The 25,970-nt window shown below is 41.9% G+C and overlaps 2 protein-coding genes across 6 annotated transcripts in view; one reads left to right on the top strand and one right to left on the bottom strand.

Moving 5' to 3' along the window:
- The first annotated feature begins 2,664 nt into the window (after nucleotides 1–2,664).
- The window catches only part of Clip1 (CAP-Gly domain containing linker protein 1), a 117,142-nt gene continuing 93,836 nt past the window's right edge, over nucleotides 2,665–25,970 (top strand). For 4 of the 5 annotated variants that reach the window (XM_071616461.1, XM_071616467.1, XM_071616465.1 and 1 more), the window contains exons 1-2: nucleotides 2,668–2,774; nucleotides 3,542–3,571. The gene's annotated coding sequence lies outside the window, so the exon portion shown is untranslated. Of the gene's footprint in view, nucleotides 2,775–3,541; nucleotides 3,572–25,970 lie in introns of all 5 variants that reach the window. The other variant, XM_071616455.1, reaches the window with a different exon arrangement.
- On the bottom strand, nucleotides 23,396–24,039 carry LOC114079877 (adenylate kinase isoenzyme 6-like). The gene has a single exon (XM_027921339.2). It carries the CDS (start codon nucleotides 24,013–24,015, stop codon nucleotides 23,497–23,499), a length of 519 nt encoding a protein of 172 aa, XP_027777140.1. The 5' UTR covers nucleotides 24,016–24,039; the 3' UTR covers nucleotides 23,396–23,496.

Raw genomic sequence — 25,970 nt, forward strand, 5'->3', positions numbered from 1 at the left:
AGTACCTTAGGGAGACATTTAAAACTTTCTAAATAGTATAATCAATTAATTAAAAATATTATAGTAATTTTCTCTAGATATGTGGGGTTATCACTGTTTTGTTTTCTTCCTTTTTGCTTGTCTTACTTTTATGTAATGAACATCGATTGTTCTTTTTTAATATTTCTTTTAGATGTTGATGTACCTTTATTTTATTCATTTATTTATATGCGATGCTGAGAATTGAACCCAGTGCCTCACACATGCTAGGAATGTGCTCTACTACTGAGCCACAACTCCAGCCCCATCTATTCTTAAAAAAAAAAAAAAAAAAGAGAGAGAGAGAGAGAGAGAGAGAGAGAGAGAAAATACAGGGGAAAAACAATCCCAGTTATTCATTATGGGGCGATCTTACACTCCATTCTGTTAATTTATTTTTTTGATACTGGGGATTGAACCCAGGATTGTTCTACCGCTTAACTGCATCCTCAGTGTTTTTTGTCTTTTGAGATAAGATTTTGCTAAATTGCCTAGGCTAACCTTGACCTTGGGATCCTTCTGACTTAGCCTACCAAGTAGCTGAGAGTACAGGCGACCTTGCCTAGGTCTTTTTATTTTTTGAGATCGGTCTCACGATGTTGCACAGGCTGTTCTCCAACTCCTGGGCTCAAGCTATAGCCCATCCTTCAGCCTCCAGAGGATCTGGGTGAACACAAAGTCCATCTTCCTCCAACCTTTTGAAAACAAGCTGAGGGGTTGGGGTTGTGGCTCAGTGATAGAGCGCTCACCAAGCATGTGTGAGGCACTAAGTTTGATCCTCAGCACCACATAAAAAACTAAGTTACATAAGGGCATAAGGGTGTTGTTTCCATTATATATATGCATATATAAAATGAACCATAAAACTGAGGGGGTGTGTGTGGGTTGCCTGGTGGAAGAGCACCCCTGGGTATAAAGTTAAACTTTTATTCTTCTGTTTCAGAGAAAACAAACTTCTCCACTTTTGTGAAAGGAAGATTTTGGAACTCCACCTTCAAAAGTCTGGTTCAAAAGTTGAGCTGTTCTCATATTTTGAGACATGCATTTAAAAAAGCCCAGTGAATCCATCTAAAAACAGAATTTGAGTGCTACATTTGTGGTAGGACTGAGGAAACTTTCTCAGTTCTATAGTGCTTTGGTCACAATATTGAAGGGGGCGCTAAAAAGTCAATAGTCCTGGTTAATAATATTGTAAGGCAATATATATATATATATATATATATATATATATATATATATATATATATTTTTTTTTTAAATCAGAATTAGGGCCTGGGGTTGTAACTCAGTGGCAGAGCACTTGCCTAGCATGTGTGAAGCATTGGGTTGGATCCTTAGCACCACATAAAAAAATAAACAAATAAAATAAAAACATTCTGTCCATCTACAATTACAATTAAAAAAAATCAGAATCAATGCCAGTTAACCCACGAGTAACAAAACAGCCATATTTTAAATAAATATAGGCTCAGCAGAATGAGTAGAAGAGAGAAAACCAGTGTTAACAGTTTCACCCCATATTAGCACTGCGGTCTTCTATTCATTCTAGGGCATCTATGACCACATCGGTTGCATATTAAAAGCTGAAAAGAGTTCCAGGTGAAGGAGGTGAGGTGTGCTTTTCAGAATAGGAACATGGATACTGGATTCCAGGAGTACCACCACCATCTGATCCTGCAATTTGTAAATTAGGGCGATGTCGAATAAGGTGAAAGAATATCCTGTGATTTTAAAGAACTTGAATGGATGGGAGGGGCCCGCAGATAAATTCATTTCGTTCAAAATTTCCTGCACTTCCAGGGTGGTTTCCTCCGCCAGCTGTGTGCATGTCTGTTGGTCTGGGCAGCTCGGTGCTTTTGAATAAAGGTCAGCAGGGCAGGTCACCCTTCCTCCAGATTATTCTCTTCTACCGGGAAAGAGGAGGAAGCCCGGGCCCCTTATCCATCCAGTCACTGCAAACTCCTGGGCTTCCCCGACAGCTGCTGAGTCCTGCCTGGAGCTGCAAAACTTCTGGGTTGCCATGGTCCATGGGAGTGAAATGCTGGCCGCCCTCTGCTATCCAGCCCTGAGCGGGCTGCTGCAGAGTCCGCTCCAGTCCCTTTCAAAAGCTTTTTACAGGAGATCCCTGCAGGGAGGAGTGGGGACGGGACCTTAACCTGGGCTTCAGTCCAAGCAACTGGGGCGAATAAAAGAGGCTTTTCTCAAGCTAACGGAGCCAGCTCCGGGATTGTTTCAAAGGATTCTTAACCCCGGGTGTTTCCCGGGAGAGCAGGGATGGTTCTTCCTAAGCTTAATCGCTGCGGGCAGCTAGCTCCTTACAACTCGTTTCAAAGGATTTCCCACCCGGGTCCGGCGGGAAGGGGAGGGCGAACCAATGAATCAGCCCAGACGGCAGGCTGCTGTCAGGTCGCAATGGAGCTAACGGGGGTGACTTGCAAATTCTGGGGACGCTCGTAGAAAGCCGAGGACCGGCCGAAAGCCGGCGGCGCCCTGGGCGCAGGCCTCTCGTCTTTGGCTCGCACCTGGCGGGGCACGCGGGCCGGGAGGGGACCCGGCAGCACCGGCGGGGGCAGCAGACAAAGGGGCGGGGACGTGGGCGGCGGGGCGGGGAGGGGCCGTGCGGCGTCTCCAGGCGGCGGCGGCGCGTCACGCTTTCCCCCGCCCCGACCAAGGAGCCGGGAGGCGGGAGGCGGCGGCCACGGCGGCAGCGGCTGCTGCAGAGGTGCAGGTGGAGGCGACCAGCGGCGTCCGAGGCGGTGAGCGCGGCGCGCGGCGCGCGGCCCTGTCCCTTCGCGTTCCCGGGTTCCCTCTGCGCCGCGGCGCCCTCTGGGGCCGCCCCGGAGGCCGCGCGGTGGCCGCCCGAGGGCGCCGCGCTGGGCCTTGCCTCGCTCCGCCCGCCTGGGACGCGCCCGGTTTGGCCTGCCCGCGCCGCTGCCCCGCGACCTCCGGCACTGCTCCGCCCGGGGCGGTGGGCGGCGGGCCCGGGAGGCCTCGGCCCGGCCCGACCTGTTGCCCTGGGCGCCGCCACCTGAGCCTTCCGTGGGGCCTGGCGCCCGCCCGCCGGCTTTGTCTAGCTCCCGAGCGGCCGAGCTTCCCGGGGAGGCGCGGGGCGAGAGGGGGCCGCGTCCTGGGGGTCCCGCTGCCGGCCACCTGGACCTGCGGCCGCGCGGGCACCGGTGCGGGACCGCGACACTGGTCGGGGGTGATTTGGGAAGCAGAGGCTGGCGGCCCCCAGAATTTGGAGGTCCCGGTGCTGCAGAATTTTTGATTCCGGGGTGAAGCCCCGATCCGGTCGTCTTCCTGTGGCCTTTCCACCTGGCAGCAGCCGAGCACCACCCTCCGCCCTGCGCAGCCCCACCTCTGGGGCATGGCGAAATTACACATTAAGTCTGTAATCGGTGTAGATAACCTGTTTTTAGCAAAACTTGGGCGCCAGTGACTGCTTTTAAGGAGGAGGGTGGAGAGATTCCGTGATGTGTTTTTGCTTGTGTGATTCAGCAGCCTTGCCTTCTTCCTCTTTTAGGTTAGGACAGTGCCTGGCGGTCGGAGCTCTGTAAGTACCCGTGCTGTGGAGCCTGTTTTTATGGTTATCACTCTGGGGTTTTATTGCTGCTGTGATAGTGTCCACGAGGCAGGAGAGCATTGTGTTTGGCTTTTAGGTTTAATGATACCTTCTGCAAAAATCCTCAGGTATGTAGCTCCTCAGCCCTGGGGCATTTTTTCCCCCCTCTGGAAATAATAACAGTGAATATTTATTGAAGGCTTCTGTGGTCAGCCTCTGAGCAAGTCTTGTGTGTTTATCTCATGTAATCAGTCCAACGCAATGAGGTATTGTCGTCATCCCCATTTTACAAAGAGGGCATAGGAAGGTCAAGTAATTTGAGAGCCACTCATCTGAGGGATAAGGATTTGAACTCAGTTCTTCTGACTCCAGGTGCTTAGTTTTAAGTTAATATGGTGAATCTAGGGCCCAGAGCAAAGCCAGACTTTATTAAAGCAAAGGAAATGGGTGATTGCTTGGTTAAAGGCTTCTGCCCTGTGTGGATGTGGATGTGGGTGTGTGTGGTCCTGGGGATGGAACCTTGGGCCAGTCCTTCCTATACTACTGAGCTGTACTCCAGCCCTTGTTCCCAATTTTTGAGGTTGAGATAAAGCAGTTAAGTGGCCTTCCCATTACTCCCAGCTCTGGGGTGAAAACAGAAACTGGGTGGGACCTACAGTTATCTACCTGAATATCAGGATTTTGCCCATCCCTGTTCTTTCCTGTCATTTGCTAGAGCACAACTTAAGCCAATCAGGCTTCTGTCCTTAATGAATTTAGACTTTGATTTTTTAATTTATATGAAAAGAAAATTCTTATACAGTGTCTAACATCAAATCTGTCACATCCTGGGTGAAATGACTCAGTAATGTTTGGCTCCCCCATGGGATCAAGAGTGCATGCTAGGTAAGCACTCTACCACCAAGCTACACCCCAAGCTAGCTCTTACTTTTTTAAGTGCTATCTATTAGGATTTTAAGCCCAATGGATGGAATATAAGATGAATTGGTTCCTTTATATGCCATGCCTGCTGTTCTTTATTATTATTTAATTTTTAGTTTTTTCAATGGACACAATATCTTTATTTTACTTTTATGTGGTGCTGAGGATCGAACCCAGCACCCCGCACATGTCAGGCGAGCGTGCTACGGCTTGAGCCAGCCCTGTTCCTTATTATTTACAGATGGATTTCTGGTCTTCCTAGAATCTGTATATCAAGGGCAAAAGATTGTACCTTGTCTTTCATCTCATGGGATCTTCTGCAGCATTCTGTAGAGTTCCATGTACTCAATAAATATTTATTATTTAGTTAATTGAAAATACGAGGTCCATAAATTTCAAGATTTTTGTTTTTGTTTGTTTTTAATTGATGTTGCTGGAGATTGAGCCCAGGATGCATACTAAAAACACCTTCTACCACTGAGCTACACCCCCCAAGATTGGTTTTATAGGAGTCAAAATGAAAGAGAGAAATAGAAGGTAGCATAGTAAAGGCACAGGAAAATGGTTTAATATTTGTTAATTGTATCAGAAAACTTTGTCTATATATTGTTAACTAAAGTGAGACTTTTCCACTCAGTACTGTCAACTTCTTTCCTCCTTGCCTTGTACAAATGAGGTGGGAGCTCCAGTGTGTTTTTCTCTGATGTGAATAGTCGACATGGGTGTGTATCAGCTGACAGGCCTATACTTCTCCTTTGTGGTATTTTTGAAGTGTGATATCCCCCCAAAGGCAGGTTATAGAGCTGGGCTGTAACTGTGGACTGTAATGAGGTCTCATTAGATATTCACACAAGATATTTATTGAGCTACCTACTGTGTGGCAGGTGTGATTCTCAGACTGTGTGCTAGTCACACAGTCTCTTGAATAAAACAGAAATGCCTGTTCTGTTGGAATTCCACTTAGAGGAGGTCCAGACAATGAAGAGTATGTTTTGCTAGAAAGTGATAAATGGTAAGGAAAAATAAGCTGGGGAAGAGGGAATGTGAAATTTGGGGGATAAGGGTTTGAGTTTTGGAAATTTTAGGTAGAGTGGCAAGAGATCCGAGAATGTGACTTTTGATCTAAAGGAAGTGAGGGAATGTCAATCCCAGAGGGAAGTGCATTCTAGGAAGAAGGAATAGCAAGTACAGGGGTCCTGAAAGGGCAGCTTGGGAGGGGAAGATAATTTAAGGCTTTATACAGGCTGTATATAGTCCTCAAAATGCATATTTATTTAAATGTTTAAAAGTACTAAATAATTTTATGCTGTGTTAATGATTTTGAGGAATATTAAAGGTGGGGGCACTGAGGTTCCAAGAATTTTGCTAATTTTCCTGAAAGTTCACAGCTAGTGAATATAGAGCTAGAAATCACAGCCCAGTTGATGTGCCTTTAAGCAGAGTACAGAATGCCTTGGCAATAGAACCAAGTGGGTGGCCAGTAGGCCAGCTCGGTACTTGATGTTCAGGCTTAGTATTGAGTATATTCTTATTTGTGTGCATCTGTTCAGGGTCTTTGGTGACCCCTGGATGGCCATGTAATGATACTTGCATACATAGATTTTCCCCAGAATTGTGCTCCTGGCAGCACAGCCCTCCTTTAGTTTTAAACATTTCGTGGTACACACTGTGTTTTAGGGTAAACCTTTACGTAAGTCTTTTCCATCTTAATTGGGAAGCAATGTCAGTATTACCCTGGATTTGATTTTTTAGATAGCTCTTTAGGGAAGTTTTAAACTCCTACAGTATCTTCTATATCTTTAATATACATAGTGTATGTTTCCCATATAGTTGGAAACTTAAAAGAATCCATGTGCTTTAAATCACCATTGGAGTTACAGTGCAGTTTTAAGGGAAAACATACTGACTGATGGTACTCTAGAAGAATTTCAAGGAAGAATGAGCTCAGATCAGATTCCAATTGGGAACAGAAGGAGTTGTTTTTTTTTTTTTGGTAGGTTGGCAGACTGCACTTAACCAACCTTGAATTTGGCGAGGACATCTGGGTTAATATCCTGGCCCTGGCACCAAATACCAAGGAATCTTGGCTACAATTAGTTGAGAGCTTTTTTTTTTTTTTTTAAATCTCCATCTGGCACTTGGAGAAGGATAGATTCCACTAGCACTAACTCAATGGGTGGGTCTGTTTTTTAATTGTTTGTTGTGGTCCAGCTACAACATCTTAAAAGTATTCTTTGTGAAATCTTGGAAAAGAGGAAATAGTCATTCCCATTATGGAATCCCTATTGGGAAGCCTTTCCTGTGTCTCCATCCCTGGGGAAATAATGTATTCTCATCTGCCTCCTCTTAGGAATCCCCATGAAACCAAGATAGACATTTGCTGCTCTTATGTTTTATATAGGATGAAGTCTATTATGCTTAAGACTTGAATTAAATAATTTGATATTTGTGCTCTTTGCTTATATATCTGAGTATAGCTTGGAATAGATTTCATTTTAACTCTGCCCAGTTTTGACATTTAAAATTACAAAGTCCTGGATTTACAATATCTTTTTTGAAATTAAAGGACCTGGAGATCCAGATGTGCAGGATGTGCAAATCATTGATGCTTTTTGTTCTTTCTTTTTTGCTCTCTTTCTTTCTGGGTTTTTTTTTTTTTTTTTTTTAAGTGTTGGGGATGAACTATGTCCCCGCCCCTGAGGGAAGGCAGTTTTAATCAAACCCTCTCCCCATTCATTCTACAAATTCTTTCTTTTACTCAAGAATTGCACTGATATATTTGGCACATATTTCCCTCTCAGGGAAAATAAGCGATATTAGGGATGTTTTCCTAAAAATCTTTTTTTATTTTTTTAGTATTTTTTAAGTTGTAGTTGGATACAATATATTTATTTTTATGTGATGTCGAGGTTTGAACCCAGTGCCTCACATGCGAGAGGTGGGTGCTCTACCAATGAGCTACAGCCCCAGTCCCCTAAAACTCTCTTAATCAAGTCTTTTGCCTGCCTGCCTTCTCTCTCATACTGATTTACCCTATGTAAAGCCTTCTTACTGAAGATAGTCTGTTCTCAATACCTCAAGGCAGGAAGGAACCTATTTAGACTTTTCCTTCTGGACTAGAGAATAAATAAACTGTATAATCAGGGTAGTTTTTTTTATAGCCTAAGTGAAAGCAAACTTTTATTACTAAATTTCTTTATAAATGGGTAACAAGAAAAAAGTGTGTCTTCATCACATGAAACCGTATCACTAATTTCTGTTTAAGGTGTGTATATCTTGCTTAGGTTGTTATACTGAGTATTTAGTATTAAAGTTTAGATCTTTTTTTTGTGGGGATGTTATTTGGGGAATTGAACCCAGGGACACTTTATTAATGAACTATATTCCTAGATTAAAAAAAAAATTTTTTTTGAGACAGGATCTCTTTTTCTTTTTCTTCCCCTCATCTAAGTTGCGGAGGCTGGCTTGAACTTGTGATCCTCCTGTCTCAGCCTCTCAAGTTGCTGGCTTTACAGGTGTACCAGCACAAGTTAAATTTAGAGAATGTTTTCCAGTGAAATTTTTCTTTTTTTTAGGTTCTCAGGTTAATATGTACCAGTTTTACAGTGTTTTTATATATTTTGATAACATGTTCTCTTTTTTAAAAATATTTTTTAATGTTGATGGATCTTTTTATTTTATCTGTTTATGTATTTTTAAAAAGTTTTTATTCTAATTTGTTATATATGACAGAAGAATGCATTACAATTCATATTACATATATAGAGCATAATTTTTCTCTGCTTGGATACAAAGTATATTCACACCATTCATGTCTTCTTCATACATGTACTTAGGGTAGTGATGTCCATCTCATTCCACCATTTTTTTTTTTAACCCCCTTCTCCCCTTCCCTCCCTTATTCACTTATTTTTGTGTGGTGCTGAGAATCAAACCCAGTGCCTCATACATACTAGGCAAGCTCTCTATTACCACAACCCCAGCCCCAACATGTTCTCTTCTTAAAACATGGATTCTGGGGCTGGGGTTTTGGCTTGGTGCTTGCCTAGCCAAAAGGTACTAGGTTCGATTCTTAGCACCACATATAAATGAGTAAATAAATAAACTAAAGGTCTACTGACAACTTAAAATAAAACTCAAAAAACCATATGGGTTATTTGCATAAATTATAAAACATACACATGTACCTAAACACTGAAAAAGCAATTATCCATTGCTTTTTTTTAATGCTTAGAGAAAATAATTTCAATATTTGAAAGTATACCCTTCCAGACTTTTTTGGCTCAGTGGTAGAGTGCTTGCTTTGCACATGTGAGGCACTGGGTTCGCTCCTCAGCACCACATAAAAATAAATAAATAAAGATATTGTATTCATCTACAATTAAAAAAATATTTTAAAAAATAAACAAGGCGGGCTGGAAATGTGGCTCAAGCGGTAGCGCGCTCGCCTGGCATGCGTGCGGCCCGGGTTCGATCCTCAGCACCACATACAAACAAAGATGTTGTGTCCGCCGAATACTTAAAAAAAAATAAACAAGGCTGGGATTTTGGCTCAGTGGCAGAGCACTTGCCTCAAAAGTATGAGCACTGGGTTTGATCCTCAGCACCACATAAAAATAAATAAAAATAAAGGTATTGTGTCCATCTACAACTTAAAAAAAATAAAGTTCATTCTGGATCTGTATGTATTTTTCTGTTTTCTTTTTTTGGGGGTCCTGGGGTTGAACCCAAGGGTGTTCTACCACTGAGCTACATCCAGCCCTTTTTATTTTGTGACAGTTTTGCTAAGTTGCTCAGGCTGGCCTCAAACTTGTGATCTTTGAGCCTCAGCCTCTTGAGTAGCTGGGATTACAGGTGTGTGCCATTGTACCTGGCCTTCTTTTGAGATGGGGTGTTGCTCTGTTGTCCAGGCTGGCCTTGAATTCCTGGGCTCAAGAGTTCTTCCTGTCTCAGCCCCCTGAGACACTGGGGACTACAGGTACATACTACTGTGCCTGGCTTTTTTTTAAAAAACATAGGGTCTTGTGCATGTTGGTTAAGCACTCTACCATTGAACCTTTATTAAAAAAAAAAAGCTTTAATGAGATATAATTCACATACCATACAGTTTATCCATTTATTTATTTAAAAAATTTTAAAAAAGATTTAGACATAATACCTTTATTTATTTTTATGTGGTGCTGAGGATCACTTGTGCTCCACAAGTACTCAACTACTGAGCTACAACCCCAGCCTCAGTTTATCTATTTAAACTATATAAAATTCAGTGATTTTAAGTGTGTGTGTGCTGGGGATTGAACCTAGGGCTTTGTGCATGCTAAGTACATGCCCTACCTTCAGCTACATCCCCAGCCCTATTATTTTGTTTATAGTCATCCTAGTAAGTGTGAAGTTTGATACCTAGTTGTGATTTTGATTTGCATTTCTCTGATGACTCTGATGACTTATTGGCCATTTTGATAATTCCCGCCCCCACCTCCCCTTTTTTTTTTTTTTGGTACTGGGGCACTCAGCCACTGAGCCACATCCCCAGCCCTATTTTATATTTTATTTAGAGACAGGGTCTCACTGTGTTGCTTTGCATCTCGCAGTTGCTAAGACTGACTTTGAACTCAAGATTCTGTCTCAGCCTCCTGACCTACTGGAATTACAGCCGTGCGCCACTGTGCCTGGCCATTTTGATAACTTCTTTGGAAATGTATACCAATTATTATTTATTTTTTTATGGACACCATGCCTTTATTCATTTTTATGTGGTGCTGAGGATTGAATCCAGTGCTTCACACGTGCTAGGCAAGTGCTCTACCATTGAGCCACAACCCCAGCTTCCCGGCCCTGTTTCTTTTTTTTTTTGCTTTCAAAGTATTAAGTATAAAAGTGTAGGACAATAATATGTTACCATTTGGGATTAAAAAAATTACTAAAGAATATCAGTTGTCTTTTAATTCATATAGTCATCAGATATCTATTGAGCAACTTCTACAAGGAGGCACTTACTCATACTTTGAGTGTACCAAATTGAAAACAGGCACACACCCTGCTCTCGAGGAACCAGCTGTTAACAGAGGTGGGGTTAAGAAGAAGAATTTAGCCTGTATATGGCTCTGTATATGGAAGACTTTGTATAACTGCTTAACCTTTCGGAGCTCAGGTTCTTCATCCATAAATTAGAGCTGATGGGTGCGTCCTTGGGTTGTGGAGATTAAATGAATTAATGTATATACAACTCAGTGAATATTAAAACTTTTCTTTTCTCTCTTGCCTGTCATCCTTGTGTCGTCTTCTTCTTTTTTTTTTTTTTTAGAGAATTTTTTTTTTTTTTAATATTTATTTTTTAGTTATCTGCGGCGAACACAACATCTTTTTTTGTACATGGTGCTGAGGATCGAACCCGGGCCGCAAGCATGCCAGGCGAGCGCGCTACCGCTTGAGCCACATCCCCAGCCCCCCTTGTGTCTTCTTGATCTCCTGTTGGGAAAGGAAGTTAAGCTACTAAGTTTTATTCTTTCATTTAAATCAGAATGGGGAAGATTTGGAAGATTAAAACCTTTCTTCCCGCCATATTTTGGAAAGTTAATTTGAGTGAATTGTCTTGCTATTACTGAAGGACACTTTAAAAAAAATTATTTATTTTTAGTTGTAGATGGACACAATACTTTTATTTATTTATTTTTATGTGGTGCTGAGAATCGAACCCAGGTCCTTGCATGTGCTAGGCAAGCACTGTACCACTGATCCACAGCCCCAGACCCTGAAGGACATATATATTTTTAATATCTTTATTTTTTTTATATTTATATGGTGCTGAGGATCGAACCTGGTTCCTCATGCATGCTAAGTGAGCACTCTACCACTGAGCCACAACCCCAGCCCCAAGGACATATTTTATTTATTTATTTATTGTGAGAGAGAGTGAGAGAGAAAGAGAATTTTTTAATATTTATTTTTTAGCTTTTGGCAGACACAACATTTTTAAAAAATATTTATTTATTTATTTTTTTAGTTGTAGTTGGACAGAATACCTTTATTCCATTCATTTATTTTTATGTGGTGCTGAGGATTGAACCCAGGTCCCCGCGCATGCTAGGCGAGTGCTCTGCCACTGAGCCACAATCCCAGCCCCAGACACAACATTTTTGTTTGTATGTGGTGCTGAGGATGGAACCTGGGCTGCACGCATGCCAGGTGAGTGCGCTACCGCTTGAGCCACATCCCCAGCCCCCCAAGTACATATTTTTAATGAGCAGTTGCCAGCAAATAACTTGTAATTTATTAGGAGTCAAACATTCAGCATGGAAAAGCAGCTCCTGCTCCTCATGACAGAACTTGTGCTTTGCCAACTTTCAAGTCCTTTTGCATTGTCAGTTTTATTTCCCACAATTTAATTATGTGAGTTTTTTCTTTCTAAAGTGTGATGGAACATGTCAGGTGTCTGTATGGAAGTTTACATAGGCCTGGCATGGTGGCAAATGCCTGTAGTTGCAATGACTGGGGAGGCTGAGGCAGGAGGATCTCAAGTTTGAATTAATGTACATACAACTCAGTGAATATTAGAACTTTTCTCTCTTGCCTGTCATCCCTTGTGTCTTCTTGCCAAAGGGGGGGAAAAAAAAGAATGGTGAGGGCTGGCTGGGGTTGTGGCTCAATGGTAGAGCACGTCCCTTGCATGAGTGAGGCACCGGCTTTGATCCCCTGCACCACATAAAACTAAATAAAAACAAAATGAAGGTATTGTATCCATTTACAACTAAAAGTTAAAAAAAAAAAAGTGAGAATAACCAACATTGAAGGTGGGTTTCAAAATAGATGAAATCAATTCTTGGTTCCTACTGACAGTTTCCGAACCACCATCCTAGATGTTATCTCATGGATTAGTGAGTGTTTAATAGATTGATCTCTTGAAACAGCCAGGTGCTCTATGGTATTGTGAAAGTGGAAATGTGGTTGTTTTTTCCATTGGATGTCAAGACCTACAGCAGCTATTAAGTTTGTTCATTTGCAAAGTAAGAACAAGAAAGCTTTTATAAAAGAATAAACCCCAATAAGAAAGTCCCTGGTTCTTCTGTGAGTTTTCTGTGTCCTTTCCTTGTTCAGAACAAATAGTTGGAAAGCCTCCACTTCTAAGTATGGGCCATGTCTGGCTGTGGCGGGGCAGCACCAATATGCCTTCTTTTATTCCTTTGCGGGATTGGAAAGGGAAGCCAGTTTTCGTGCTTTGAGAGTGACTCTTTGGCTGCTGTTTGTAACAGATGAGAAACTTCTGTTCGTCAGCATGCTTTTGGGTAAGGAGTCTTTCTTCTGGAGATGGGGATTTTAGTCCTAGACTGTTAGATAACTGTGACCTTGCCAAGTGATCTCACTTTCAGAATCAGTTTCCTCAGTGGTAAAATGAGGAAGTTGAACTAGATTGCCAAGTTCTCTTTTGATTCCAACATTTTATATGCTATATTAAGCACATTAGTATAATTGACTGCTGCTGACCTATTAAGTAAGTTCTTCTGGGAGATAATAACCAGGCCTGGTAATTTCTGTCCCTTTTAAGATCTATCTCTAAGTTAGTGATATGCATATCAGAGTTTCAGAGTCACAGGACTTTTGTAGAATGTTGTGTAAATGAGCAAAATAGCTCAAATTATTCAGCTGTTTCTTTAAAAAAAATTCCTTTGCAGATGGAAGAACTTTGGAATACTGCTTATTTTTGTGTAAGTCATAGGAAATATGAAATACATCCTCACTCGAACAGAGTTGTACACAGACATTCATAATTGCAGGCAGTTGCATCATAGCAGAGAGTTCTATCTTTAAAAAACATTGTCTAATGTCTCAGCGCTCTGCTGGGGTTGGTTTTCAACTCTCTCCCCCTCCTTTTTTAAACCACTCTGGGTACAACTTGTACCCTATACTATGTCATGCACACTTTAAGTTCTAAAAACATAATTTTTCAAAGGATTATGCCTACTTCTGGTTTTGATAGAAGGATGTTGTAAAACTGTTTATCATCAGTGTCTATTGTCAGATTAACAAACACTTAATGTTGACAGGTTGATTTTCTAAGTTGCTCTGTAAGGAGACTATCAGTTAGAAATTGGAAGTAAAACCCCCTTGCAAATTTTTTGAATGGATTCACTTAAAGTTCTGACCCTTACTGGCTTGGTTGATCCCTTAATTCTAAACAAACTCCACATTGATTTTTTTTTCAAACAGTACATTGTTTACTTATCTTTCATTTTTTGTACTTTTATCCTTGCTAGAGATAAGCGCTTGCTTTTTTAACCTGTTAATTTTAAAGCTGTGTGAGTCTATAGCCTTTTTCAAAATTTCATGTTATGCATGAAATATACTTAAATACTTATGTAAGCAACTCTGTGAAACTAGATCTAGTGGTCCTACTTCATTAAGGTGACAGAGGCTGAAGACCCAGAGTGGGCTGGGCATGTAACTCAGTCGTGAAGCGCTTGCCTTGCATGTAGAGGCTCTTCTTCAATCCCCAGCACCAGACAGACACACCTAGAGCCGTGGCTGCTGGGATCATGCTAATTTTTTTTTGCTATTGGGGATTAAACCCAGAGCAACCACTGAGGAACATCCTTAGTTCCTTGTTATTTTAAATTTTGAGTGAGTCTCGCTAAGTTGCTAAGGCTGGTCTTGAACCTGCAATCCTCAGCCTCCCGAGTCACTGAGATTATAGGTGTGTGCCAGCTCATACTAACTTTTTTTGACTCTGCTATTTCAGTGACTGCTTTGCTTATGAGTCCATGGTGATAACAGCAAAGGTATCCATGACATGTGACAGGACACTCCGAGGGGTTACACAAAGGCTGGAGATGACTGATGTAGTATCAGTGTCTATGAATAGTCTTGACAGTGGAATACAGAAGGACAGACTGTTGAGTAAACATTTCAGTAACCTACCCTGTGAAAGGCATGCTGATCACAAGTTAATAAGGATATCCCCCTCAAGACAATGAGTACCGTGTTCCTGAGGCTAGCTGTAAGTGCTCTGACACCTGGCTCTTCAGAGTTGGCCCAAGTGAATGTGGTAAAGATAGGGTTAATCCAGGGGGAGCTAGTGGAACTGGGTGGAAGTATGGGCATGGGACACATGGTTAAGTTGGTGAGATTTTTTCCATTGGGAAAAAAGTTAATATGAGTAGGAGTGTTTTGCCATTATTGAAGGGCACATTTTTAATGAACAGTTGTCAGAAGAACTTGTAATTTTATGAGGAGTTAAATATTCAGCATGGAAAAGCAACTTGTGCTCTTGGAGATACAACTAGGCCTAGTAATTTCAGTTCCTTTTAAGGGACTTAGTTAAAATGGTAATCTTACCATTTTAGTTTTCTATGCATCTCCATGTCTCCTTTTCCCTCCTGTTATTTTGTGCCATGATTTAGAATAATATCTGATATGTATAAATTTAGCACTATACAACATAGTTACCAGCTCTGGCTTCAGCTTGTGGGTTAACTGTAAATTTATCAAAATTGGCTAAAGGATGGGCTGGGGATGTAGCTCAAGCGGTAGCGCGTTCGCCTGGCATGTGTACGGCCCGGGTTCGATCCTCAGCACCACATACAAACTAAGATGTTGTGTCCGCCCAGAACTAAAAAATAAATATTAAAATTCTCTCTCTCTCTCTCTTAAAAAAAAAAAAAATTGGCTAAAGGAGCCGATGCAGTGATGCATGCCTGTAATCCCAGGAACTGAGGCCTGCTTCAAAAACTTAGTATGACCCTGTCTCAGAATAAAAATTAATAAAGGACTGGGGATGTGGCTCAGTGGTAGAGTGCCCCTGAATTCAACCCTTCCCCCCAAGAAACAACCAAACAAAAGCAAAACAAAAAAGTGGTTGAAGGATAACTTGTTCAACCTTGCAACTTCCCATCCTTGTAGCATTCTCTTGCCAGGTGGTCTTTGGTGGTCCTCTTCAAACTAGACCAAGAACTTGCTATTTTCACTTCGTATAAAAAGTTAAATAGTGAACAGTGGTTTTCTTTCCTTTTTTTAAAAATTTTTGCATTACAATTCTTAATATACCATTATACCATAATTTATCATATCTCTGATTATATATAAGGTATGTTGACACAACAGTGGTTTTCTTAATTTCATTTTTCACTTTGTGTAGGAGTTCTGGTTCATTTGTTCAAGTCTTAGCTCCGTGACTATATACTTAGAAATTTTAGACCTTGCTATGTCAGTATTTCATGATGTTTATTAACAACATCATTGTACCCAGATTCTCTGAAATTGTTCAGCTTTCTGTGTTCCCTGAACCACCTAGAGAGGCTGCTTCACCTGTCAGGCATGCTCCTGTGGGAGAGCCACTCCGGGGAGGTGGCTTCTCTCTACTTTGGGACGTGGTTTTCTTTCCCTCCTTGGGTGTGCTTGTTTCTGACGGGGCTGTAACTTTCCTTTGTGATATTCTTGCTAGAGATGCAGGGATAAAGAAATGGGGCAGTTTGCAGTGTCCCTTTGTCCCACAGTGGTAGATGCAACCTCAGTCCTTCATGCAGCCTCCTGGATGTTGCTGAAGCCAGAGCGCTCTGTGCTCAGTGTCATCTACTTTTCTCTAGCTGGGCTCACTCACTGTGACACTGACTAGAAGCAGTGGCTCTATAGTGGCCCCAGGCCCTAACCTGCCTTTGGTGACATCACACACGATCTCCCTTGTTTTAGGGGCAGGCTTCTGAGAGGTCAGAGCAAAGATGTGCTAAGATGGCTTTACGTCGTCACCTGCCATCCGTTCTCACTGGCTGATCACTTGGAAGCATTCTCCAGATCCTCCAGAGTGGGTGCTCCCGCCTCTACATTTCTGCCTTTACCTTCTGGCTCATAGGATTACTGTTGTGGCAGACACTCTGCTCAGTCACACAGTGTTACCATGTCATTTGGCTACTCTTACTTACGTGTTCACTGCACGGGGAGTGTTCTGTATCTCCATTTGGAAGACTAACAAGTTTCCAGATGTTAAATAGAAATTGGGACAATGAAGCAGTTATACTGATGGCACAAGCCTATAATTCAGCTATTTGGGAGGCTGACATGGGGGATTGTGAATTTGAGGCCAGCCTGGGCAGTTAATCAAGACCCTGTCTCAAAGGGCTGCGGATGTAGCTCAGTGGTAGAGTGTTTGCCTGGCTTAGGGGAGGCCCTGGGTTCAGTTCCAGTTCAAAACAAGTAGTTACACTCCCTGGCCCCTGGATCTTACATTTTACTTGTTTATTTATTATTATTATTATTATTAGGTACCAGGTATTGAACCCAAGGATAGTTAACCACTAAGCCCCATCCCCAGCTCTTTTTATTTATTTATTTTGAGATGGGTCTTGCTAAGTTGCTTAGGGCCTCCTGAAGTTGCTGAGGCTGATCTCTAACTAACTTGTGATCCTCCTGCTGCAACCTCCGGAGTCTCTGGGATTACAGGCGTGCGCCATCCTTCCTGGCTGGATCTTACATTTTAAATGATAGCTGGTAGACTATTTCTAAATCAAAGGCAACTTACCGAAGTTTGGGGGGTGTGGATACCACATTAGTAAGAGGTAAATAATTGGCCCTGCAGCCACATCCTTCACACCTTCCCCTGTAGACCCCAAGCCTGTCTTTTCCACATATTCTCACGCGCGTGGTTTCCTGCACTCAGAAAGATAGACACAGCCAAGCAGGATTTGGCCTCAGTGTGGTAGTGCTCATTCTGCTCCTGGTACTTGAGGTGCTGCCTCCTGGTGCATTAAATTAAAAATTTTTTTTTTTTTTTTTAAGTTGTAGATAGACAGAATGGCGTTTCACGCATGCTAGGCGAGCGCTCTACCACTGAGCCCCAGCATTACATTTTTCATCTATAACTCGGTCTCTGTTTTGCCTTGAGTTTTGTGTGGGTGTGTTTTCAGACTGTTAGTGCTGAGCTCTCAGTTTCACTGGGCAGTGCCTTGTGCTGTCTGCAGGGCTTCTTATTCATTGTGTGCCACCTGTCAAACAGAGACATCAGAGTTCCTCCTATTATGAGTACCTTTCCTCCCATTTTTAATCCTAAGAACAATTATTTATGTTTTATATATTTGAGAGTTTTCATTCCTCTGCCCTTTCCCTCACGTGTATGTATAATGGTGTGTGAAAGACAAATGTCACATCCCCAAGGGGACTTGGACTGGTTGGCATTGCTGTTATTGATGCCAAGAGGGGAACTGCTTTTATTTTCTGCTTTAAATGTATATTCTAGAGGTTGGGTATGGCTTAGTGGTAGAGTGCCTGCCTGGGTTGGATCCCCCAGTACTGGGGAGACACACACAATTTTCTAGGTCTTTGTTGTACAATTCAGTGGACCACAAGCCTCATGAATCTTTTGAGTATTTGAAATGTGGTGAGTCCAAATTGAGATGTGCTGTAAGTATGAAATACACAGTAGATTTTTTTTATTCTTTAGTTGTAGGTGGACATAATATTTTTATTTTTTTTTTTATATGGTGCTGAGAATTGAACCCAGTGCCTCACACATGCTAGGCAAGTACTCTACCACTGAGCCACAACCCAGTCCCTACACAGTAAAAAGAAGAATGTAAATTATTGTTAATTTATATTGATTACATTTGAAATAATAGATTAGGTTAAATAACATTATTAAAATTAATTTCACCTGTTTCTTTTTTTTTGGGGGTACTGGGGATTGAACTCAGGGGCACTCAACCACTGAGCTACATCCTCAGCCCTTTTTTTTTTTTAATATTTATTTTTTAGTTTTAGGTGGACTCAATATCTCTCCATTTTTTATATTTATGTGGTGCTGAGGATCGAACCCAGAGCCCCACGCATGCCAGGCAAGCACTCTACCCCTGAGCCACAACCCCAGCTCTCCCCAGCCCTTTTTTGTATTTTATTTAGAGACAGTCTCACTGAGTTGCTCAGCCCCACCGTTGCTGAGGCTGGCTTTTGAACTCATGATCCTCCTCTTAGCCTCCTGAGCTTCTGGAATTATAAGCGTGTGTCACCATGTCTGGCTCACCTGTTTCTTTTTAATTTTTAAAAATATTGTTGTTAAATGAGTAATTTTGAATCTTCTGTCTCACATTATACTTCTCCCATCCAAGTATCAACCAGACTCAATCCTGCTTTGCTTCTGAGATTGGGGAGATCAAGTACATTCAAGGTGGAATGGCTATAGACTCATGTTATATTTCTATTGGACAGTGCTCTAGAAAGTATAGCAATGTCAACAAATGTAATCATGGAATCTGAGACTTAACTTTTTTTTTTTTAGGCACTGAGTATTGAATCCAGGGCCTCATGCATGCTAGACTAGTGCTTTACCACTAAGCTATATCCCCAACCCTTTTTAAATTTTATTGTGAGATAATTTCTCACTATTTTTCCTTGATTGGTCTTGAGCTTCTAATCCTCCTGGCTTAGCCTCCTGAGTGTCTGGCATTACAGGCATGCACCTCTGTGCCTGATTGAGACTGACAGTTCTTTTGGAGGTAGTAATTGAACAGTTTGCTTATAGTTTCATTGGCCTACTTTTTAAAAGAGGCTTCAGGTTTGGGAAACCCTGTAATGCTGCTGTCTTTATCAGGTGCTCAGTGGGTTAGGTTCCTTTACTTGAAAATTGCAACATTTGGCATCATTTTGAGTTCTTATTTAGATGCTGAATCAGTTTAGAACCTTTTCGAACTCTTCCCGTGGTCTAAATACTCTCTTTTTGGCTCTTGTCTTATATGCCAAGACAAGTCACATCTCATCGCTGGCCACAGGCACTTAGTCATAGCATGATATGCAAACAGGAGAGCCTGTGATTCATCTCTCAACAACAGAAAACTGCGCAGTGGCCGAGCAGTCCAGAGAAGGAAGAGAGCAGCAGTCCAGAGAAGGAAGAGAGCGGCAGGAAGGGTAGTCAGAAGAGACTGAGGCTGTGGGCTGTGTCTCCTTGTATTCTTTAGTCATTTCCTGTGTCCCCTTGAAAACCTTGCATGGGGATGTTCTGCATGGGGCAGCAGAGGATGGGACTTGGTCACCCACGTGGAAGATAGGCCTGACTGTGTTTCCTATCTGCTGGCCCTAGGTCCACTCAGCTAGGAGAGGAGATGTTTTAAAATTGGCCCCAAGCAGACTACAGGCTTATTTGTTTATTTTTCTTTATCTCTATGTAGTGCTGAGGATAGAACCCAGGGCCTCACCCATACTAGGGGAGCACTCTACCACTGAGCCACAACCCCAGCCCTTAGATTAGATTAGATTTTGATAGTTGGCTGTTAAGTTGAAATACTTGACCTTCCTTTGTTCAGGAATTGAAGAAAATATGACAGTGTCTGTCAGTTTTGACTTTCCTGTATATACACAGAACTATGACTGTGAATCAGACAGAAGAAAAAACTAACTTGCCTTTAGTGGAAACCAGTCACTTTGGAATCCTACCCAGTATGGTGTGTTTTCAGTGGCTTGAGACAGCAGCTCAGATTACACTGCAGCTCCTGTGTTGGGGGCAGGGGACAGCAAGTGACACAGCATCCAACAGACACTTACATAACCATGACTTCAGGGGACAGGATTAAGCTGTGAATGAACCTCCCAAGCCCAGTGAGATGATATTAGAACACAGCATTTCAATTTTTCTCTCAAGTTTGACTAGAAAATCAGCACCAGGATCGTCTTTTTCTCAAACTAGACCCCCATTGCTCTCAGAACTTTCCCTGGTTCATGGCGTATCCTCTTGTAGAAGAAGGGCGCTCTCAGTGCAGCAATTTCTAGGTAAGTCACCGAACCTGTCTGGTGCTCAATTTCCTTTAGGTTGTCCAGTAGGGCCGAGTTGAAACCTGGGGCTTCCAGGTGCAGCGTTCTGGAAACATGGTGTTAAACTCCCTCTCCTGGCAGGTTAAATTCATTGCAAATCCTTCAACTCTCCTCTGCTTTCTACAGGATTTCAAGATTTAGTGTTTTCATTTTGCTGAGGAGAAGTAGAACCCTCCACAAAGGTCTGAGCTGATGTGCAGAAGTGTGATTTGCCCAGGGCAGGGAAGGGTCCTAGCTGTGCTCTGGATGGCCTTAATCAGATTTGGGTTCCTCCATTGGTGGCTGGTTATTTTTACTTTGGCAAAGTTAGAGCCACAGTCACTTTCACTTTTGGATCCCTTCCCTTTCATTTTCTGGTTAGTAGAATCACACAAGATGAAGTTAGAAGCTGATCTTGATGGATTGATATCCTCAGGCTGTAAATGAGAACCCTGTGGTCTGGAAACAGGTTAAATGAGTTTAAGATCATCAGCTGGGACAAAATGCAGATGTCTCATTTTCCAGGCTAGCTGTCTTTTTTTTTTTTTTTTTTTAAATCCATGATTAAAAAAGTAGATAAGAAATCAGATAAGAAAAAAAATGAAGAAAAAAATTAGGGAAGAATTAAGAAGAATGCTGTTTGTTTTGAGCAGAACTTAGTCCTCCTTGCTTGTTTTTGTGACCTGCTTGTTCTGAGGAGCCTCCTCTTTATGTAAATTTCTTAAAACTTTTCTAAGGGTGTCATGGGTTCAGTAGAATGTAAGAGTTTGGATTTTACTAAAGTATGTATCATCTATAATTAAAAAACCTCTTAATTGTGGAAAGTTTCAGACGTGCAGAAGTAGAGAAAATAACACCATCCGCAACTTGTATTTGGTCCATCATCAGTCTGTCTTAATATTTTAGTGCATGATAATCAAACTCCCATGTTTTTCAAATGTATTTTGCTATTGCCAGTAAAATGTCTTTTTGCTTTTAGGAAAATTGAGTACTTTCATTTATTATTCATACTATTATGCTTTTTGTGGTATGAAACAATTCTATCTCTGAGGATTTTGAGGATGCTTATCCTAAAAATTAATGTCTTTGAGTCGTATACTTAGGATGATCTGAAAGCTCTAACCGAAGTGCTCTTTACCACTGTATTAGGTAAGATGAGCAAGGTGCTATAACAAATAGCCCCACTAATTTTAGTAACTTGAACTGATAAGCTTATTTTTAGTTCTGGGACAGACCAAGAGAAATGGGGATGATGATTCAGAGCTGTAGACCTCCCATCCTAGGATCCTGCCATCCTCAGCACTTGCTTGCTGGATGCTGGGAGAGTCTCATTAAGCCACTGGGAGGAAGAGGTGTGGGGGCTTGCCTGTGGGCGTGGGCTGGGCCTAGATGTAGCATAGTGCTCATGCTGCTTGTGAGTTTCTCATTCTGTTGGGGCGGGTCTGAACTGCCACAGGAACAGAAGGAACCACAGGCCTGGGTGCCTGCTTTGCCATGATATGTTTGCATCCTGGGTGGAGAGGTCCTTACCATACCTCCCTGAGGAAGCCATTGTATAGTGGCCCAGAAATTATCATATTTTTTTCCTCCTTATGAAATTAATTTTATCTGTTCATTAAATAAAATTCAAGACCCAAGAAAACACCAAGGTACAAACACTACAAATAGTCCCATCAACTGGAGATAATTATTAGTAACCCTTAGTTCCTTACAACTGAAGATTTTTTTCTTTCTGTACTAGGGCTTCAACCCAGTGGCATTCTACCACTGAGCAATATCCCTAGCTCTTTTCATTTTTTATATTTTTGTGGTACTGGAGATTGAACCCCGGGTGCTCTATCACTTAGGGTGCTCTATCACTTAGACTACCATTCACAGTCCTTTTTTAATTTTTTTGGTACTGTTGAATGAACTCAGGGATGCTTAAAGTCTGAGCTAATCACCAGCACACCCTCCCCCTCCTTTTTTGAAGCAGGGTCTTCCTAGGTTGCTGAGGCTGGCCTTGAACTTGGGATTCTCCTACCTTAGCCCCAAAGTCACTGGGATTATAGGTGTGTGCCATTGTGTCCAATTTATACATTAAAATTTTTTTTTTAAGTTATAGGTGGACACAATGTATTTTATATGGTGCTGAAGATTGAACCCAGTGCCTTACACATGCTAGGCAAGCACTCTACCTCTGAGCCCCAGACTGTTGATGGATCTTTATTTATTTATATGTAGTTCTGAGAATTGAACCCAGTGCTTCACACATGCCAGGCCAAGCGCTCTAGCTACAACCCCAGCCCAACTGACAAATCTTAATCCTCATTTTTCATGGTAAGTAGAGTAAACTATTGGTGGTGGTGAATTAGTGCTCTGTTAGAGTGGTAGGGTCAGGACAACATTTTAAGTTTATAGTTTAGTTTACTCAGTTTTCAGAATTGTTCAATAAGCTTGGTTTTCTAAGAGGGAAAGAAAAAGTGTTGAAGCTGAACCAAAATAGCAACTTGCAAACTCGAAGCCTCCCTGCCGGGGTTCTGGGTGCTGAGCAGACTCCTAGGTGCCTGCGCTTTTCTCTGCTCACCTGCTCAGCAGTGGAGATGATGGTGGTAGGATAAAGTCCTGGAAGAAGGTTCATTGCTTGGGTCGGCAGCTCCAGGTTCAGGGGTACAGATCCTCGGGTTCCTCTTTAAAGTGAAGAGTAGCTTGGAGGCGGACTATCATCAGAATTCCTGTTTGTGAGGTCATCAACATGAGGTCACAGCCAGGTGGTTCAAAACGTTGCCCAGCTTCTGCCAGGGTGTGATCTGAGGCTGGTCCAATTCCACAGACACCATGAGGTACCACTTTGACTCAGTGCTAGACTTGTGTTGTCTTTCTGCAGCTTCTGTATGTAAAAAGTAGATGTGGATGCCAGGTCGTCTGTCTTTTACTGAAAGAGATTGTGTAATTGTAAGAAAATCATTGTGCTCAGGTAGGATTTTTTTTTTTTTTTTCAACTCCTTTGGTCATTTATTATTTAGTAATTAAAGCATTAAATGACAATTTTTACTTTTAATATTATGTTCATATTAGACATTGTTTAGCTTTCATGTGGAGAAAGAGAGACCCAGGCACAAACCTTTACATTATGCACCTGCTAGGCCTGCAACATGATTTTAATAATATTATTTAATAATAATTTTAATAATATGTGGACAATTTCTATGAAGTGGGTAGAAAGGTGTCAATAAGAGTGACTGTAAAGTGGCCGGTCAAGTGTTATGATCTTTGACCCACTGCTCAATCCATTTCAGGATCTGATTTATATTATCTTCAAGATCTTCTGGTTTATTGCTGGACAGTTGATGCACAATTTCTTCTTTGTAGGATGCTATGGCTTCTTCATAAAGAACTTGAAAAATCTCACACTGAATGTTATCTTTTAATTTCTTCTCACCATAACCCCTTGTTTCAAGTCTTTTGTACAATACACTGTTATCTGTTCTCAACACAAAAACTATGTGAAACCAGCGTTCAGGGAAGAAATCACAACCATGGTAATCAACAATAGTTCCACCTTCTCTCATTTGGTTTTCTAACTCATCAACTACTCTATCTTCATCTAAAATGGGACAATCATACTCTTCATCATAGCCATTATATAACTGCCCTTCTTGAGCTAAATCACCCACATTAATGTATTTCAGTCCTGATCTTGATGCAAGTTCTTTGCCTAGTGTAGTTTTTCCAACCCCTGGAGTACCGGTGAGCAGAGTGTTCGGTAACAACATAGTCCTCCACAGCGACCACACAAGCGCCTTCAGGTAGGATTTTTAAAAGCAGAAAATTTTAGTTGAATAGCAAAGTGTTTTTACTATGTGAATGAGTCTGTGGGTAGTTGGTACTGTATTTGCTTAGTAATTTTCAATCACTTGTCACTGAAATAATGACATTTTTAGTTCTGTGAAAATGTATCTGACAGTGCCAGGCAATGACCATTTGAAGTTAAGAGATTTGGTTATCAGTAGTATAAATTATTTTTGACCCAAAGACCTAAATTCTGATACATCACATTGAAAAGTTGCCAGCATTTTATTTTGATTTGCTTTGTTGTTTGTACCTATTTCAGTTGGACTTGGAAGAAAAGGTATTGGTTCATAAGCTACTCAGAAGGCTCGTATCTGAGGATTAAGGCATACTTTTTTTTTTTTTTAAGGGTTTTTCGGTCTCTTTTGTGGTACTGGAATGGAACCCAGGGCCTTGTGCATGCCAGACTGGCGCTTTGCCACCCAGCCCCACTCCAGCCCTCAGCATGTGCCCTCAGGGGGGAGAACAGAATGACTCCACTTTTGAGTTCCCACAGCCTTTTCGAGGTCTCCGGTGGAAGGATGGCATTGAGAGGATCAGAACTGGTAGCAAGTATGATCCAAGGGGAGCAGTCCCAGAGGGTCCCGAAGTGGTTGTTTCCTGGGGCAGCAGTAACCCTGATTACCCTTTGTGCTTTGCAGGAGGTGTCAGGTGGACACTGGCTTTACCTCCAAACTTTGGGACTCATTAGTAGAGTTGTGTTTCTGACTTTTTTCCTTCAGGGTCCAGGTTACTAACCCATTCTTCTCTGCTACAAGAAATACTTTCTTTATTGAAATGTTTTGAATATTCTTACGTTTATGTTTTTTTCTGCACACTAGGAATGGAACCAGGGCCTCGCACATGTCAGGCGAGCCTCTGCCGTGAGCTACACCACAGCCCTATTCTCAGTTCAGGAGACAGGTCATAGGGGATTGCTTATTAAAAAGTGCAAATACAGTAAGCAGACCCACTATGTTTTGAGAAGGCCATGGTCTTGAACTGTATATCCAGCCTCTGAAAATTTGTTGAGAACAGAAGACAGAGTTTTATGTAATTTCCTCTTCAGATATGTGCAGTGAGAGGAGAGTAGGAGCCTGGGTTCTTAGAAATGGTCATGGCTAGCCTTAAGGCTGCTCGCCGTACTGGCATTTTCCTCCCTGTTTGAGGCATCTCGGAGGCTGGTGGTGGTGGGTATGCAGGCTGTGGAGTCTGCCTGGACCTTGGAGGAGGGTCTCCAGACCTGACTTCTTAGAGGGTGGAACTTGTCTTTTTGTTGGGTGGAGTGGTAGTTTCTCTTCCTGGAATCCCAGCTTCATGGAAAGCTGACGCATTTATAAAGTATGCTTCTTTTTTGGAACTACCCCAGAGGGTAGGCCTTCTAAGGTTATTTGCTTCTCTCAGATAAGTGTCTTGTCTCTTTGCCACTGTTATTTAGGTCAGATCTGAGTTAAATCACAAGCTTGGGATATTAATCTAGTTCTAAAATTTTGCTTACGTCAGGCCTGGCTTTGTGTCTTAAAATAGACCTGTGGTCATGAAGGAAAAAACAAAACAAACCATTCCTCCAGTTTTGATGTTTGGCAGCTCTGCTTCCTTCTTTGGGGTAGAAGTGTGACCCTTTAGTGAGCTGGGAGGGGAAGGGAGAGGAGGGGCAGGAACTGAGCTCTGCTCCCTGGTCCTAGTGGGTGCTCCGCAGGTCTTCTCCCTGCCTCTCCCCTCTGAGAGTGTACAGGAGAATAATAGCTATTTCTAACTGTTTAGAAGTGATCCAAGTTCTAAAGATAAACATTTTACAAATAGTTCTTGGCTTGAAAAAATAGCTGTAATCATGCCATCAATCAGTGGTGTGAATTGGGGTGATGTATAGGTGTATGTTGCAATATTATTGTTTGGAGAT

Source organism: Marmota flaviventris, chromosome 1, assembly GCF_047511675.1.
Source record: "Marmota flaviventris isolate mMarFla1 chromosome 1, mMarFla1.hap1, whole genome shotgun sequence".
NCBI classification, from domain to species: Eukaryota; Metazoa; Chordata; class Mammalia; order Rodentia; family Sciuridae; genus Marmota; species Marmota flaviventris.